This window comes from Pelodiscus sinensis, chromosome 7, assembly GCF_049634645.1.
Source record: "Pelodiscus sinensis isolate JC-2024 chromosome 7, ASM4963464v1, whole genome shotgun sequence".
Lineage (NCBI taxonomy): Eukaryota > Metazoa > Chordata > Testudines > Trionychidae > Pelodiscus > Pelodiscus sinensis.
Genome location: NC_134717.1, coordinates 41,397,835 through 41,416,873, shown reverse-complemented (window position 1 = coordinate 41,416,873; position 19,039 = coordinate 41,397,835). Strand labels below are relative to the sequence as shown.

The following is a 19,039-nucleotide window of genomic DNA, read 5'->3' as shown; positions in this document are numbered from 1 at the left end:
AGGATGTCTTTGTCTTTTTTTCCCTTGTTATGTAAAACAAATAAATTCTACAGCTCTCTTATGTATACAGACCACACATAGTCTCTAATTCTGACTGAAGTGCTCAGTGGATTACCATCATTTGTTACCATGTTTTGAACTGTGAATTGGAACATTCTGTGTTTGTTATCCTATAGAAAAAATCCTGATGCAGAAAGTGAGAACTGAGAAAGATATATTACTAATTTCTTCAAGCAGTTAAGATGGAAGTCACAAATGTATGTAATGCTGTATACCTTTCTGTCACATGAAGAAGAGATGATCCCCAAAATATGTCCAGGTGACACTGTGTTACTGAGAGAGCAAAGGTTTTCTCATCAGGATTCACAATATGTTGTGAGTGTCTACCTATTGTAGTGGCCATTTGGGTTGCCATCTCCAAAAACACCTGAAATCAAGGACTTAATAAAGCCTTTTGCTTGAACTCCTCAGCTCAGTTGATTAACTGAGATTCCTTTGAATCCAAAAAGAAAGACTGTGGTAGTCCAAGCCGTGGGCCAGTCACTGAGGAAATCTTAAATCTATTCAGCTGTTGGGGTAAAACGGTTGTCCCATGGAGGGTATATTCTTGAGCAGAGTGATCTGTAATGAAATTCTGTGCACAAACTGTGGCTCAAGTACATTTTTGTCACCCTCTCTGATATGGATATGACAATTGAACAGAATCTGTTTCTGGAGTGTTCTTCCCTGTTACTGCTTTGGTTAAGTCCTCATGGATAAATACATACCTGAGTTGATAAAATAGGAGTTGACTAAAGTTACAGATAAAGTTTTATTTTGTAGGCTTCTGTGACAATCCATCCATCTTTCCTTGCCTGCAGAAATCGGTCATTTGGACTGATAAAAGGAACTTTGAGAAATACTGTCAAAAACATGCTTTGTGTTTTTTATGGTGTAATGTTTGGTTTTTGTTAGTGTCTTTGTGGTGTTTTCTAACAGAATGCTGTAGCTTTTCCTTGGAGAGAATTATTTTTGTAGCTCACCTCTGTAGCAAGAGGAGTGTGGAAAAATAAATGTTGCTTATTTAGGACTGATCTCTTTCCTTTCTTGACATAGCATCATCACCCTATTCAGAATGTTGTTGCAGAGATCATTTTTTAGCCAGTCACTGTGATTGTTACCCTGGGGTCTTTGCAGCCCTCCACTGCCTTGCCCTTCACTAGTACATTAACCATAAGCTGTTTGTATTTACTACCAAGATCTAGAATCTTAACTCTGTGATGTAAGCCTCCACTGTCCACTTACTGATTTTGCAGATTAACATTTTTGTGCTTTTTCCCATGCTGCCCCTCATGCTTCGGAAGGGCTCCCCATAAATGTCCTGAAAGTTACCTCATTAGTGCCTACCGCACACTTAACAATGGTTAGGCTATTGAGATCTGTTGTGCTAACCAGTAATGTCTCATTGTTTTCTTTGTGAATCTCTGTATCCTTCTGCCTTATGCTTAGATTATGCAGTTGTAGCCCTTTCTCGCAACAGCAGAAGTTGATCCAATAAAAGGTATTACCTCACCCACCTTGTCTGTCTAATATTTGGATTGTAAACTCTTTGGGGCAAGGACCATCTTTTGTGTTTGTACAGCATTTCATGCAGTAGGGTCCCCTGTCCATGACTAGTGTTCCTATGCACTATGACAATAATAGCAAGTATAGAATGTATTTTCCTTCCAACTTCCTACTTTTGGAATAAGACATTATTTATCCTGCCTATTCTGCTGTGTTTTTAAAAAAATGCAGATTAGAAGGAATACAGGCAGTCCCCGGGTTACGTACAAGATAGGGACTGTAGGTTTGTTCTTAAGTTGAATCTGTATGTAAGTCGGAACTGGCGTCCAAATTCAGCCGCTGCTGAAACTGACCACCAGTTCTGACTTACATACAGAATCAACTTAAGAACCCCAAGCGTCCCCAAGTCAGCTGCTGCTGAAACTGATCAGCAGCTGATTCCAGGAAGCCCGGGGCAGAGCAACTCTGCCTCGGGCTTCCTGTAGTCAGCGCTGGTCAGTTTCAGCAGCGGCTAAATCAGGACGCCTGGGGCAGAGCAGCTGGGGTGCTGCTGGGTTGCTCCAGTAGCGCCGCTCCTCGGCACTACTGGACCAACCCAGCATCACCCCATCTGCTCTGTCCCAAGCGTCCTGATTCAGCCGCTGCTGAAACTGACCAGCAGCAGCTGAATCAGGACCGGTGCTGCTGGGGTGCTGCTGGGTTGGACCAGTAGCGCCCAGAGCGGCGCTGCGGGACCAACCGGCAGCACCCCAGCTGCTCTGCCACAGGCGTCCGGAGAAAAGCCTAGTCTGCTGGGCGGGGGGGGGGGGGGGGGGGGGGGGGCGTACTAGCTGCGCCCCCCCCCCACCCCAGCAGACCAGGAAGACACGGGCGGCGGACCGAGACGCACCGCGGTCCCGCCGCCTGGGTCCTCCGCGGCTTTGCTCCCAGTCTCCCTGGTCTTCTGGAGACCAACAGACCAGGGAGACGGGGAGCAAAGCCTCTGAGGACGCCAGCAGCGGGACAGCCGTGGGGCGTCTGGGCTGTCCCGCTGCCAGCTTCCCCCGCGGCTTTGCAAAGCGTCGGGGAAGCCGACAGCGGAGCAGCCCAGGCGTGCCTGGGGTGCCCCGCTGCCCGAGCCCTCCCCTGCCGCTTTGCAAAGCCTCGGGGAAGCTGGCAGCGGAGCAGCCCAGGTGCGCCTGGGGTGCCCCGCTGCCCGAGCCCCCCCGCAGCTTTGCAAAGCCGAGGAGGGGGCTCGGGCAGCGGGGCACCCCAGGCATGCCTGGACTGCTCCGGTGCCGGCTTTCCCGTGGCTTTGCAAAGCCGAGGGGGGGGGGGGGGCTCGGGCAGCGGGGCACCCCAGGCGCACCTGGGCTGCTCCGCTGTCGGCTTCCCCGAGGCTTTGCAAAGCCGCGGGGGAAGCCGGCAGCGGGACAGCCCAGACGCCCCGCGGCTGTCCCGCTGCCGGCGTCCTCAGAGGCTTTGCTCCCCGTCTCCCTGGTCTGCTGGTCTCCAGCAGACCAGGGAGACTGGGAGCAAAGCCGCGGAGGACCCAGGCGGCGGGACCGCGGTGCGTCTCGGTCCGCCGCCCGTGTCTTCCTGGTCTGCTGGGGGGGGGGGGGGGGCGCAGCTAGTACGCCCCCTCCCCCCCCCAGCAGACTAGGCTTTTCTCTGGACGCCTGTGGCAGAGCAGCTGGGGTGCTGCCGGTTGGTCCCGCAGCGCTGCTCTGGGCGCTACTGGTCCAACCCAGGAGCACCCCAGCTGCTCTGGTCCTGATTCAGCCGCTGCTGGTCAGTTTCAGCAGCGGCTGAGTCAGGACGCCTGGGGCAGAGCAGATGGGGTGCTGCTGGGTTGGTCCAGTAGTGCCGAGGAGTGGCGCTACTGGAGCAACCCAGCAGCACCCCAGCTGCTCTGCCCCAGGCATCCTGATTTAGCCGCTGCTGAAACTGACCAGCGCTGACTACAGGAAGCCCGAGGCAGAGTTGCTCTGCCCCGGGCTTCCTGGAATCAGCTGCTGATCAGTTTCAGCAGCAGCTGACTTGGGGACGCTTGGGGTTCTTAAGTTGATTCTGTATGTAAGTCGGAACTGGTGGTCAGTTTCAGCAGCGGCTGAATCTGGACGCCAGTTCCGACTTACATACAGATTCAACTTAAGAACAAACCTACAGTCCCTATCTTGTACGTAACCCGGGGACTGCCAGTATATTCTAATACCCTCAGTCTGCTGCAAGATCTAAATATACTTACTGTGAGGATTGTTGGGTCATTTGCCATGGTACAAATTGCTTTTAAAAAGTGATGTAGGGAGTGGACAAGACTTCTTCATGCACTTGTTGATATTCCCCCTCCCACTTAACCACAGGAGAAGCATGAGGGGACTTCTGAAGACTAATTTTGTTTGTAAGGCCTTAGAAGCAGGGCCCTGGGTTTTGTGTTTATACAACTATGTGTGTATCTCTGGCAAAGTACAAGTATCACCCTACTATGCCAGACCAGATTCTTCTCTGACTTGAACACAGTAAAATCCCAATAATTTCCATTTAATCTGGATTAATAATTTTGAATCTTTCACTTTTTTGGAGTGGGTATGGGGGGAATTAGTTGTTCTGCTATGTTCCTTTCCTTCTGTATGCAATTAATCTTACACTCAGTGAACAAACTTTCCTCTACCCCACTGATTTCTGTTTGACTCAGTTTACACACTTTACAAATCTGTCATCAGTGCAAGTTGGATTAGTTTACTACTGGCACCCTTTTTTCTGACTAATTGACAGCACTATATCAGTCTCCATAAACTTTTTCCTTGCAGAGGTAAATTTGTTCAATTTCACTGAAAAATTCCCAGGCCATGTACTGTTTTGTTACTCTAGCACACATCAGTGAAATCTGAAGCTCATTATTATAACTTAAAACAAAAGGCAACCCTATATCTATAGCTAAGGGTGTTATGATGACTAGATAACTTTTTTCCTCGCTTTTGAGACAGTAAAGTGCTATATGTGCTAAGTATGGATATCTAATGCATGTTTAATAATAAAACATAGGCTTTATGAATGATGCTCTTGATCCTGTGAGGTGCTGAGCTCTGTCTCTGAGGCCCTTAAAGCTTATTCTGAAGTCATTGGGACTAACTTGTAGGATCAAGCCTTATAGAAGAGAAAACATACCGAATTATGTAAAAAAAGTGCATGATTTTTCAACTTGTTTCTTTGGTCAGACAAGAAGTATAGGAGCTAGCACTACATGAGAGGTTTATTTGAAAATATGCTGCTTCTCTTATGCCAGAAGTGTACTATCCAGTCTTGTTTTCCTTAAACTAAAGTTACTGTTCTGTCAATTTTTTTTCTTTAATTTTACAAAAGCCAGTTCATAGGCGGTTTCAGTTTCTCATGTGTTTTCCAAATTGTGTCCTCCCCCCCCCCACAGCAATCTTACGGTGATATGGGCAGGCCTATCTGGCTTCAAGTAGCAGAGTCTGCTTACAGGTTCACTTTGGGCTCAATTGCTGGAGGTGAGTGACATGTCTGTGTACTATTTTCAAGGCTGGGTTAATGTAATATTATCTCACCAGACTAATGGAGATCATCTAAGATGCAGTTCATTGATTGAAAGGGTAAGAACTGGAGGGCTCAGTGAAGTGCTCTTTATTTTTACCTGTGATCAGAAGACTTGGCAGAACATTGCTGTGGTACCTCTGGCTCCAGACAGTCTTCAGGGCAAAATGTTCATAATGACAGGCTTTCTGGATGCAGCATTGTACTGCCATTGATTATATTTGAGGGGTATGCTACGAAAAATAAAAACAGAGAGGGACAATACTGAGGATTTTGCGCCTATGTCTGTCTACATAATTATAAACAAACTTTTTTATTTTGTTAAGGTTTGTCAGTTTTCCCCCTTAAATGTAGTTTTTGGACATTTTAACACACCCTTTTAAAAAAATGAAATCCATGATCTAATGGCATCACAAGATTTTGTCCTTGAGTTTTTGTAGTAGCTTTTGAAGGCTATTTGTTAATTTCACTGATTTTTTTTTTTTTTTTTTTTTTTTTGCTTAAGACATATTGTATGTTAGGGGTGAAGTGCAACCATGTCCACTCCCACGCTGCCTGAGTAAATGATCAGTGTGCAGAGAACTATTCCAAGATTGAGAGGGCTATAATCCATTACACAGCCTGTAGGAAGAATGCAGAGAGCAGCAGAACAGGTGAAGCTGCACTGCATTCGGAGCCTTCTGCAGTCCTTACAATCTTTGGTAAATTTCAGACAAGGAGAACAGATTATGTTACTTAGTCACATTTTTGTGATGCTCATTACTGTAATAACTGAGCACCTCACAAATACGAAGATTTATTCTTGCAATATCCTTGTGAGGTTGGGAAGTATCCTCTCCATTTTACAGATGGGGAACTGAGGCATAGGGATTACGCTGCTGATCCGGCAAAGACTGGCACATGCTCACTGTTACACAATGTGAGTAGTCTCATTAACTTCAGTTGGTACTATTCACACTGCATACAGCATTATTATGTGGCATCTCTCCATTATTGGAGGATTGCAACCTTAGTAGCCTGCTCTATACCATCCTCTGCTAATCTCTGTGTGGTTTGAATAATTCTTTTGATCCACCAAGGATGCCACATTGTCCATCCAAGATTTCTTTTACTGCCTCATGTTCTGCCATCAACTTTCCCTTCCAGTGCCGTAAATGTGCGTTACCCTCTGAACTTCATGTTTTGAGTTATGGCGGTAGAAAACTAGTACTTTTCTTAACAATCAAGTGTCAGGTACACATCTGTGTTGCTGTGGAAATAATATTTTGTGATTTTTGTTTATAGCTGTAGGTGCCACTGCTGTATATCCCATAGACCTGGTGAAGACACGAATGCAGAATCAGCGCTCCTCTGGTTCAGTTGTGGGAGAATTGATGTATAAAAACAGCTTTGACTGTTTTAAAAAAGTTTTACGTTATGAAGGCTTTTTTGGTCTTTACAGAGGTAAGTGAATAAATCACAGGTATTTTGATTTTCTTCATCAAATAAATCAACAGCTGACCTGTTATTGGAATACCAAAAAAACCTTGATAATCAGAAAAATTCTGCTTATAGTTCATTTGGCTAAACTGAATATTTATCTTCTCTTGATCAGTAGCATTATAAACACTTGCTTGGAAAAATAGGATCTTTGTTTCTCTGGTACTATTTACATTGTTTGAAGTCCTAATTTTCTGGGGCATTCTGGGTGCTGTGGACTTGATTGTTATCTTGAAACAAAGGATTGTGACTGTAGGTGGGAGAGAGAGCAGGAGCAGATGAGTGGCTGAGGAGCAAAGATCCTATTTTAATGCAAATATTTAGAGAAGGATGAGAAATGCATAATACAAGACAGAAACAGAATCATTTTGAAATATGTCTGAACTAAGGGTCAAATCCTGCTCATCATACTCAAGAAAGTAGTCCCATGCTTTCAATGGTTCTGTTCACATGATTGATAAATGGAGTTTGCTCCATGAATTGTAAATGTTTCTTCAGGAAAAACTAAACATTTTCTAGGTGTAGCCTCCTTGTTTTTTGCTGCTCCCTACTATTGTACTTGTTCTAAAATACAAAAAACATGTCTCATCTTGTGAAATTGATTACCAGAATAATGTCGATTCTAAAGTTTAGGTTGAGATATTAACACTGCTTTTTATCAATCAGTAGCTTCCTTGTACTGATAGGTGGCCCATCTCCTATTTTTAGCTCTAGGATATTTCATAGGAATTATACTATTCTGAAATCTTTGAGTACTTATACTCACAAAAACTTCTCCAGCTACCATAGGAGTTCTTCTTAAATTGGTTCTTTTCCTTGGGATGAAGTCCCTCATCTCCTGGAAATTCCCTATCTGGGTTGTCTGCATTGTGCTATGTCCATGGAGGCATCGGTAATCTTCCAGTTTATTTAAGGGATAACCCCTGATTAGTTTTTATACTAGGGAATCCAGTTATAACTAGATTGCTCTTACTAAAGAGTTTTAATAATAATCTCATTATTGTGGTAAATAGTTAATGTTTGTCTTTTACACTGTCTTTCTGGAGGCTGACAATGAAAGTGAACATAAAGGAAGGGTTATATTTGGGATGACATAGGGTAGCACAGCTTTTGTTATGGTTCTTGCTAGTAGTTTATATTACTGGTAAATAGATTAGTTTTTCCTTGTTGCTAATTGTTTAACAACAATTTTACTTCTTAATTCATAATTTTAAGAATTTCACCTGAAACCCCATCGCTTCTCCTCCTCTCTAAAATAAACAGTGATCAAAATATTTTAGATCTGTTTTATAGTTGTTCTGTTGTTTAGATTGTATGATCTTATATAGTATTTTTGCGTCCTTGAAAAATCTTAAATCTGTAGAGTCTCTGATGTATAGTTCATATTCATTATTTTCACAACAGTGCCAGACTATCATAATTTAAAGTACATAGATACAGAAGTACAGAAACATTTATATTGCACTCACAGAAGAGATGCCCAGGGCATCTGTAGATGGATTCTTATATCTATAAGTGTGTTCATTTAAATCGTAGTCAGAAAAATCAGGACACTGCAGATGTGACGTGTGTGTTTTTACTACATAAATTACATAGACATAAAGTAATTCCTTACAGAAATGCTGCTTTTTATTAATGTCTGTCATAAGAATACTAGATTCTGCCATTCAACTCTAGAATTGACTCTGCAATGTTTTCTAAATTTTCCTTGCTAGAACTCATTGAATTTCAGGCTCTCTGAAATATAGATTTACAAAGTGTATGTATGCATGTATTTAACTGCACATAAAAGGCAGTGGGAGGTGTCTTGTGGTGTTTTGTCTAGCAGTTTTTTTGTTGTGTGTTTTTTTTTTAACTGTGGGCACTGCAGAGCTGCATTTTCTTTTCACAGTAGATCAGAGATTCAGGCTGGGAGGGCAGTGTTTCTTTTTGTCATTGTCAACCTTTCTTTGTATTTAATAACTACCTTTCCTCAGTGTAGTAAGCTTGTAAATCGCACAAAAAGTACTGTGTTCGAAGAAAACAAGACATTGCATATATTATTTGCTGATCCTTCTGTGTAGATGCAGGTTTTTTGTGGGATGATTTAGAGGAAAGTACTGGGTAAATTAAATGGGCTGAGTGTGGTGGCCTACCTTATTATTTAATTAAATAGCATAATATTTTCATAGATTTTTTTTTCTCCCTTACCCTTGCAAGGCAGTAGGAAATATGTGATTGTGTTGTTTATTGCAGTTGTCTGGTATCACCTCTAACTGGTCTGTTGTTCCAGTAGTTGAATGAGAAAACTGTTGATGGGGGTTAGCCTAATATTTGTTAAGGCTACAGTGATACGTCCCTTTGCTGATATCAGTACTTTATTAACAATTTGTAACCTTTTATTTATGCAGATTTTGTAACATATACACTATACTAACATAATTATGCAGAAGATTTAGATGAAAAGTAATAGATTCTGATGTGATCGATGTTAGGAAGTTAAGACTGCCATCTACTGATTTATTCTTTTAAATCAATCTGCTTCCAGAAAAGTGTATGAGCAGGTTATGTTTTTATCACTGATTCAGTTTGATTGATAGTAGTGTATATGCAAGAATATTTGAAGTGTGACTATAAGCAAAAAAAGTCTATCTCATGAGCCTTTTCAAAGTAGGTTTTAGGGGTCCATCAACACACAAACTACAGGATCGAAAACATTTATTAGGAGCAATTTTTAAGGGTATACTACCATGTTGTACTAAAGTAAAGTAAATCCTTTAAATCCTTAGATAAGCTGTAGCTCTAGAAAATGGAGTCCTATCACTCCTTATAGAAGTTAATTGTTGTTTGTCTTAGGCAGCTGCTGCAAACCAAAATGCAGCCTGTAAACAAAGAACATATTTAAAGTTTTAAAGTTTAAGTACTGCATATGTCACTTTGTGGTGCTTGTAGAAAAATTAGTGAATTTGTGTCGAATGTTACTTAAAACTAACGTTATTCCCTAATGCTGATCTTCTATGTCCATTCTAACTATGTAAGAAAGCAATGGTGTGTCTACACTGCAGGGCTTACCTCGAAATAAGGTATGCAAATTGAGCTACATCAATTGCGTATCTTAGTTCAAAATAGATTATTTTGAAATAGGGAGCATCTACATAGCACTTATTTCAAAATAGAGCACTCTTCCTCCGACTTCACTTATTCCTCATACAATAAAGCTGCGTCTACACTGGCACGATCTTGCACAAAAACTTGCTGCCTGTCTACACTGGCCGCGTGTTCTTGCACAAGTAAACTGATGTTCTTCTAATGTATGAAATCAGGGCTTCTTGCACCAGAACTCTGATGCTACCGCTCAGGAATAAGCCCTTTTGCACAACTGTTCTTGCGCAAGAGGCCAGTGTAGACAGGCAACATGAATTTCTTGTGCAAGAAAGCCCTATGGTTAAAATGGCCATCAGACCTTTCTTGTGCAAGAGAGCGTCTACACTGGCATGGATGCTCTTGCGCAAAAGCACATGCCAGTGTAGACGCTCTCTTCTGGAAGAGTTTTTGCATAAGAATTCTGCAAAAGAGTTCTTGCGCAAGATCATGCCAATGTAGACGTAGCCTACGGGTTACAGGAGTCGAAGTAAGAAGTCCTCCAGCTTGACAATATTTTGACACTAATTTGAAATACCTGCCTGCTTAGATGCAGAGTAAGTTATTTTGGAATAGCGCTAGTTATTTTGAAATAGTGTTGCAGTGTAGATGTGCCCTAATAGAAAAACATATATTTTTGATTAGTACCTTATTATTTTGGCAAAGAAAAGTTGTGTGTATATATTGAATAAGTCACCTAAGTAGTGGCAACACTTGGCTGTGGTGTGTATCAATGTTTTGCTTAGATGTCTACCTATGTCTTTTATTTCATAGACAAGGTGGGTGAGGTAGTATCTTTTATTGAAGCACATTTGGTTGGGGGTAAAAGACAAGTGGTCAAGCTTATACATTTTATTTAGTTCATTTTGGGAATTCTGACACTTTAAAAGGTTGTTACCAAATTTACTTTAGTTATCAAATAATGTGATTGTTCCATGTGAATAAATATACTTCATCAAATGTACAAGATAAACTTTTGTAGAGGAGACATCCAAGCTCAGTCCGCTTTTAGTGCACCGCAAAGAAGGAAATATCGGACTGTCAATCATTCATTTGTATACTTCATGGGAGAGTGGTAGTGAGTTAGGAGGCTAAAAATACTCGTGAAAATGCTGAATGATCCATTGTGTGAACAAATATTCCAAGTCCCTGCCTCCTTTACCACTATTTCTGGTTTCACTTGATACGGAAAGGGAATCCAATTATCCTCTATATAGCCAGTTTAAGCAGAAGTATTAAGATATTCAGTTGCATAAGCGTACCTTCCGCAGTCAGTGCTGGATCCAGCTCTCCATCCAGAACCGCACTGAGTTCAAAGGAAGTTCCATGTGTTGAAAAACAGGAATGTTGGGCTCTTTATAAAAGTAATATTTTTGTATAGTTAAAAAAAAATGCTTCCTAATGACTTTCTCTATTTCTGTAGGCTTGTTACCACAGCTTATAGGTGTTGCTCCAGAAAAGGCCATTAAGCTTACAGTAAGTTTCCCTGCTTCTAAATTAATTCTGTATTTTATTAATTTTTTGTCTAGATAGTAAAAAAAGGAGTCAATTTTCCTGGCATTCCCATGTTTGTAGGAACAGCTGGACTTTGTTTTCTTTAATGCATGAATGATGAGCATTTACTAATATTACAATACTTTTGGTTACAAAAGTATGTATGTAATGTGTTGATCAGAAAAAAAGTTCAAGTAGAAAACTGTAATATATCAATTGTATATTTTCATTAGGTTAATGATTTTGTCAGAGACAAATTCACTCAAAGAGATGGTTCCATTCAACTATTTGCAGAGATCCTGGCTGGAAGTTGTGTAAGTATCAGCCCTGTTTAATTAAAAAAAAAAAAAAAGAGAGAGAGAGAGAGAATTCCCACCTTCTCACTGCCAAGTCAGAGTAAGAGATCGTGTAATGTATCTACCATGACATCAGGCAATACCATCCTATTCCACACAGAAACCTAGGAAAAGTTACTGAAACTCTGTGGTTCTCCATGTGGAGTACCCAAGGGATTGTATGCTTGTTTCAGTGCTTTCCATGTGAGTAAGTGGACAGGAAGTATAGAGTGAGAATCGTACAGTTCCCCAAGATCTGTTCACATGCCCTCTTCCAGTCTCATGAATCATGGGGCAGCTCATCATTGTGGAATCAAGGTACTTCTGCATTGTTCCTTCTTCCCACCCCATCAGCACAGTTAACATGAGATTTGCTGTTGTTGCTGACCTGGCCAAAGCTGCATATTCTTCTACCCCTCTTCATTGTTATCTTCAGAGATAAAGTGAATAATTCTGTCAGCAGCACTGATGCTGAGTGAATCTTATACTACATAATCTGCTTTGTGGAGTGCCTGCTTATATACTGCCCCTATCTTTGACCATAATTTCCCAGCTCAGTCAGGCCAAATCCCAGGATGTGGTGTTTGCAGGAGAGGCTTCTATGGTGTCATAGATAGGGTGCTCCTCCTTCCTCTCCACATTTATTGGCACATTTGGATGGTATTTATACTTTGTATGAAGGGGATGATATAGCTCATTGTCAGTAATCATTTAGAATACAAAAGAGGATCAGCATCAAATTTCTTTGATCTTTCCAGAAAAAGTCCCACAGAATGGGTTTTAAAAACTGACGAAAATAGTACAGTTCCTTCTGAAAATCTCAGAACATCATAAAACCTATGCCTTAACTTGGTATCGTCTGTTTAAAAACAATGACGACAATTCTTAGTAAATTGTTTACGTAAATGTAAGGAGATTGAATAACAGTGTATATTGACTTTGAGCTAACAGATCTGAGGGAGTTGTTTGTTTAAATTCCTTTATACAAAATTTTAGAGCTATTTTACTCCAGCTTTTAACTAAAAGCAGCATGTAAATGTAGTAAAAATACAAATTGAATTTATTCTGGAAATGAAGTCTATAATTTGGTAGTTTTTTTGGCAATCTGTATTTGGTTTGCATTTATAATGACAACAGACTTTGGTATTTGTAACTTAGCTAATTTCATTTGTGGGATTTCCCAACATTTGGTAACAGTATAGAATGTTTAAAGCTGGTTAGGGATTCTTTTGTAGCAGCGAACCCTAATAACTTCCAGCTGGATAGTCTGACAGGCTGGAATAAAACCTCTTCAGCTTGCTACAAAACCTGGGGCAATAAGATTGTTGACCTCTGCAAGATTTTAATTCAAAGAAGAAGCCCTAAAGGAAGGCTACTTATAGTTCTCCCTTGATTAGATGTGGCATTACAGTAACTACCTGAGTCTTCACCTGTGAGTTTACAAAATTTACTTTCAAGGAAATGGGAAAAAGAGACTGTGAAATATAGCTAGCAAAAATCATCCACAAACAATAACCTTTTTCTTGAAGGCTCAGTCATACAAATGGTATTTGCAGAGGCATTTTTCTTTCCTGGGATGTGTTAAGTTGAAAATATTTGTAATATATTCATAATTTTCATGTGTGAGAGAAATCTGATAATCAGATTTATTGCGTTTAGATCCCTTTGTTACAAAATGTTTCTTACATAGTAAAACCTACATTAAAGGCCATGCCTATTTCTGATAGGTAAGCCCCTATCTGAAGGATTTTTTTTTATCATATTTTAAGTGAAAATCTAAAAATTTGAGAGTTTCATTTTGAAAATTTGATAAGTTTTTCAACCATATAATGGTTCAAAAATTCAGAAGCTTCTCTTAAATTGAGGACTTCCCACATTGCTGTACAAACACAACTATCTCCTCCAACTGGCTGTCTTCTTGGCAATTACTTTCTTGAGATGTGGGCATTGGCCTACTATTCCTCCTCTCTGGTGAATTATGGTACATCTAGTAGTCCTGCTTCTCCCTTTTGGCATCTTTAGGGGAAGATGGCAGTTGTTCTGCCCCTCCCCTCCATTCATTTTTAGGAGAGACAGACAGCAGGCCTCTTGCCTTCATGTCAGCTACTTCAAATACCACATTTTCTTCCTTGTAGCCTCTGTGGGACACATGATAGCTGTCTGCACTGTTGCTTCACACCATTTCAGCGTCTTTTATTCTTTGCAACTAGTGTTGAATGCAGGACACACTACTGGGAACTCATTCAAACCTAAAGTAGAAAATTGACAGGTTTTAGGTGGTTGAAACAATACCAGTGACTCTCAGTGCCTCCCTCTACATATTCAGTACCTCTTCCATATGGACCCTGTGCCAAGTGTGGTAGGGCAGGAGAATTCAAAATGAAGATATTCAGAGTAGTTGTGCTGGCTGAAAGTGAAACACTGCTGCATACACTTGATAAATCCCATCCTGAACCTTGGTTCTTTACCCTCAGTGTGCATGTCATCTGCTTGGGGTACAGAGTGAAGTTTTTCTCACTTCTGGTATTTACATATGTAACCCTTCTGCCGGGTAGGCCTGGCAGTAACCAGGGCTGGGTTCAATATCTTGGGGTCAATCTCAAAGAACTGGCTCGAGCCCCCACCCAGTAATCTGGGAAATTCACGCACCTCTGGGCGCCTCTGAGAGGCAGTGCTTCCCCACTCACAAGCACTGAGTCTGAGTGTAGGAAAGAAACATTTAATGAAACAGAGAGAGAATTCATACGGCATTAACTTGGGGAAAACACCACAAACAGAGTTCATAACCCAAACATGAACCAAGCCCCCAACCCCAGCCAAGAATCGCCCAAAGTCCAAAAAGTCTGACACCCCAAAAGTCTCTGTCCCTGGTCTGTGCCACCCAGAGTCCCAAAGTTCACCCACAGGGTTTCACCTCCCAGCCTGGGTAGAAATGGGGGTGGGGGGATAGATAGGGGGTACCTTATACGAAACTCCGCCACGCTCCACCAGCTGTCTCATCCCACGCCTCTGGATGCTCCACTGGGCACCTGCTGCCGCTCCTCGTCTGCTGCCGCCACTGGTTGCCACTCCTTACCTGCCGCCGCTCCACACCACGCCGCTGATCACCGCTCCTCGCCTGCCACCACTCCTTGCCTGCTGCCACTCCACACCACGCAGCTGATGGCCGCTCCTTGCCTGCCACCGCTCCACACCACGCCGCTGGTGGCCGCTCCTCACCTGCCACCACTTCACTGGCTGCAATAGGTCTGGCTCTCAGCCCAACCAGTGATTTCAGCTCTCAGTGATTTCAACTCTTTAGCCACCAGCTGGGCTGCCAAATGAATCCAGCTTTCACTGGACTAGCAAAAGAAAAAACTCCTCAGGGAGTCTGCTTTAGGTCTGTCCTTAAAACAAAGGGGAAAAGGTGCAGGCTGGGCCAGTCTTATAGCTCACACCTGGCAGGTGTGAAGCAGACTGACTCAAACCTTTTAACCCTGTCCCCCAGCTCTGTTCTCTCAACTCTGGAAGGGGGGAGGCTTGTTCTTCCGAGACCTCTTTCCATGATGGCGGTGTCTCTCCTGCAAGCTCTGGTGGCATGTTTTACAGTTCCCACATTTAGGGGTAGCATGATTAGTTACCCCCACAACAGTCCCAAATTATATACAATTCTCCACATCCCATTCCAACACTGACCTTCCATCAGCCCTGGCTGAATGGGATTTTTACATAGCCACACCTTGGATTCTCTCCTGAGCAGTATTTACATGTCAACAGTTAACAGTTAATTACCTTGCAGAGCTAAACAACAGTAGTGGGCACACCCACCACTCCTTTTAGCTGGCTGATAGCAAGCAGCAGTTCAGCCCCTGCTTACACATATATTAGAGTTTACTACAGAACATTATCAAATGAATCTCTGCCCAGCTGGTACAAGTCTGCCCCTCAGTACCTAGGCTCAGTGAGGGGCCAGGACATGACAAGATTTTCTCAAGACAGGGTCCTCTGCTGTGAACTCCTTTATGGACGTATGTTACAGTCTCAGGATGTCTGTCTTTAGGATACATTGCAAGTCCTACCTGACTCTTTGACCTACTTTTGACCATTTTGAGGACCCATCTTCCTCATCCTGCCCATTAATCAGTTTTTATTAATTGGGAGGAGGGGTTGTTAGTGGGACTGTTGGATTCTCTCCTAGCCAAGCTTACTTCTGTTTGCGGGCTGGTTGGTTGTTTTTAAGTATTGTAATTTGGTTTTAATAGTGTGACTCTTGAACACTTTGCTAATTAGTTGCTTTTATAAATGGATTAAATACTTAAAAATTAGTTTCTGGAGACCTACAAGTTACAAGCTTTCCTTCAACTCAGCACCATGGGTTTTACATTCAGATGAAAATGCTATGAGAGAACCCCATATGGTTATAAAGTTAAATATTGTCTTTGAAACAATTAATTAATCAGTTAGGAGGAGAGAGTGCATGTTAATTCTGTAAATTTGCGTGCACACCTCTTGTGCTGCATAAATGCTTTAAAAAGACTTTCACAGCCTTTCAAATATAACGTTCTGTGACTTCTGAGAGTTAAATAGGAAAAAGCTGATTCCTCCTAAACAGTGTGGAGACAGTCCAGTCAGTATTAAAGCTCAGGACAGTGATGCATCCAGTTCCAACTGGAACTGGTTTCTGATCCCTGCTGGAGGGAAGATGATGAGGATGAAGGGTACAGGAGATACAGGAAGCCAAAGCCCAATTTCTTTCTTTGAAGCAGATGTGGTGTTTCCACTGATGTCTGCAAAAATATTTTTTGAAATTTTGTTATATGTATTTAACTAAAGAACAAACTTGACATTGCCTAGTCTCTAAATGCTTCTTGGATTTTATTTTGAAAAATGAATGTATTACATTTTCACAGGGTTTTTGTGTGCATTTCCTTCCAGATAGGCATTTGTCAAAAAGTTTTAAAAACTAAAGAAATTGTAAAATGTTTAAACAATTATTTTTAATTGTCAAAGGAAAAATGCAGGAAATGTAGAATTAGAGATGCTAGACTACCTTTGCTTGTGCTGTTGTATATATTTCACATCTTTACTTGTACTTCCAGCAGGGTTAAGGGCAGAGTCAGCTACAACTTGAAATTGCTTTGAGTTGTGTTGATTTCTGTTGAATTCAGTTACAATCTTAAACATATATATTTAAATGTAGAGGGGGATTATTATTTAGTAATATTGTAGTAGGACTACTGGTAGGTGTATGAACAATTGAAAGCCCTGACTTGGGAGTGGAGTGAGTGCAGGTTCTTTAGATTACTTCATAAACATCAGAGAACATATTCTTATTTTTAGCTGGTTGTGGTGGGAAATAGTTTTGGTCAAGGATGTGGCAGTTCCAAGTCGGAAATAAACAAGGGCTTGGAGCACACGTTTCTCCCTTTGTAGCATATGCCTCTTGGGTAGAATTGGAAAGGGCAAGAGGCCTCATGTTGTAGGGTCATTTGTGTATTTCCTTCAGGCTTTGACATGTCATGAGGTGTTTGCTGTGGGATCTCAGACTACATCTTTTCTCTCATAACCTTGGCTGTCAGTTGTAGTTCCTTCATTTGCTCTTTGTAGAGTTTTTATTTTATGTGACGTTAAGGTTAAATAGAAGCTTTTATTATTGTCATTTCTGATGTGTATGAATAACCTCCATTCAGAAACAAAGTTATCAACTTTTTTAATGTGTCTTTTAATTTAGGTGCAAAAGGAAAGTTTTATTTTAAAAATAAATCAATTTTAATATTAGCATTTGAATTTCCTTTTAGGTATATCTGTGTGTGTGTGTGTGTGTGTGTGTGTGTGTGTGTGTGTGTGTGATACACCCCCGTGAAAATAGGACTATTTGAAATACAAGAGAGTAACATAATTTTACACAACCAATTTGCAAAAATATACGGAGGATTTACAGTCACTGCATTCCACCAATTTCTTTTCACAAATATTTCCTTTCTAGCTTTGTGCCTCTGTGTTGCCTTCAATGCTGTTCCCTATGCCTCCTATCACCTCCCTGATCCTATCCACTGTTCAGTCTTCTCTCTTCCTTATTCTTCAAAAAAATCCTTTCCTTTTTCAAAATCTTTAAAATAAGCAATCCACTGATCAAAATAATTAAAGAAATACCGTGGATACACTGCTAAAATGTTAACTTACGCTGTCCCTGTTTTCTGCAAATGTCCACTGTCTTGCATTTTCTCATTTTGTCATATATGATATGTTCAAGAAACCAGTTTAGCAAAACCCTGTTCATGCAAATAATCCTATTGAATTCAGTGCAATTGCTCATATGAATAAAGTTACTCATGTACCAAAGTGTTTGCAGTATCAGGCCTTGGATTGTAAGAACATTTTTGGAAAGCAGGGGATCTCTTGGAGTATGAGTACAGGCAGTCCCCGGGTTACGTACAAGATAGGGACTGTAGGTTTGTTCTTAAGTTGAATTTGTATGTAAGTCGGAACTGGTACATATTGTAGGGGAAACTCTAGCCAAACATTTCTCCAGAGCTCAGTTTTATTCTCCCACACCTCACTTCCCTCAGTCCTTTATTCTCAAGCTGAGGTGTCTGTTGTGAAAAGCCGCTCTGCGTCTCCCTAGTCTGCTGGGGGGAAGCAGCTAGTGCGGGGTTGCCTCACCCCGTTTGTAAGTAGGGATCCGATGTAAGTCGGATCCATGTAACCCGGGGACTGCCTGTACATTATAGTAAGGGGTTTGATTGCAGCACAAGCTGGCAAATGTGTGCTAGCTATAATTGAGCTATCATTGCTAAGAACAGCCATGAAGGCAAGATGGCACAGGCTGACAATGTGGGTATGTAACCTGGGTCACCTGCATGCTTTTACAGCCCATGCCGAAGCCTGTGCCACCGCATCTTTAAGCCTTTGTTAGCCATTCTAAGTAGCTTTAAACTAGCATTAATATGTTAGCTTGTGCTACTGTCATATTTCCGATTGCAGTTCAGACATCCTGAGAGACTTGCAGAGATCCAGGTACACCCATAACACAGTATGAAAAATAAAGCTGTGTTGAGAAATGAGTGTTTGGGTAAGAGCATTTATTCTTAAAGAGCAGCATTTAAAATGGGTTTTAGTTGTGGATGCAGTTATGTCTCCCTTGAAAATATGGTGAAACTTTCCAAGCCACCTTTGTGACAAGTGTGCCTCTTTTTGGATCAGTATCTTGATTACTGTGTGTGCCAAATGTTAATAGGGTTGGTATGATTAATCCACATTTCAAAATACTACTTCAATGATAATGCATAAGCCCAAGCATGTTAGGGCTCCCCTAGTAGATGTATTTTATGTAACTATCTGTGTGTCAAAACACATTTTTAATACAAAATAGTTAGAGTTTTGTGTCATTTCAAGTCCTATTTGAACAACTCTGCTCCTTCAGAAGCAGACTTTTGTTGGGATTTCACAGAGGCCCAGCCACTTGTGCAGAGAGAAAACGAAAATGTTAATTATAGGAAGATTGGATTTTTTTTTATAGAAAATAGAAATGTTTATGAATTGGCCTGTTTGTG

The 19,039-nt window shown here is 41.3% G+C and overlaps 1 protein-coding gene across 4 annotated transcripts in view; it reads left to right on the top strand.

The window, feature by feature from the left end:
* Positions 1–19,039, top strand: part of SLC25A12 (solute carrier family 25 member 12) — an 88,482-nt gene that overhangs the window by 57,046 nt on the left and 12,397 nt on the right. For all 4 annotated transcript variants that reach the window (XM_075933624.1, XM_075933625.1, XM_075933626.1 and 1 more), the window contains exons 10-13: positions 4,952–5,036; positions 6,364–6,522; positions 11,102–11,154; positions 11,406–11,486. In XM_075933624.1, the coding sequence (XP_075789739.1) occupies positions 4,952–5,036; positions 6,364–6,522; positions 11,102–11,154; positions 11,406–11,486 (378 nt within the window). The remainder of the gene's footprint in view (positions 1–4,951; positions 5,037–6,363; positions 6,523–11,101; positions 11,155–11,405; positions 11,487–19,039) is intronic.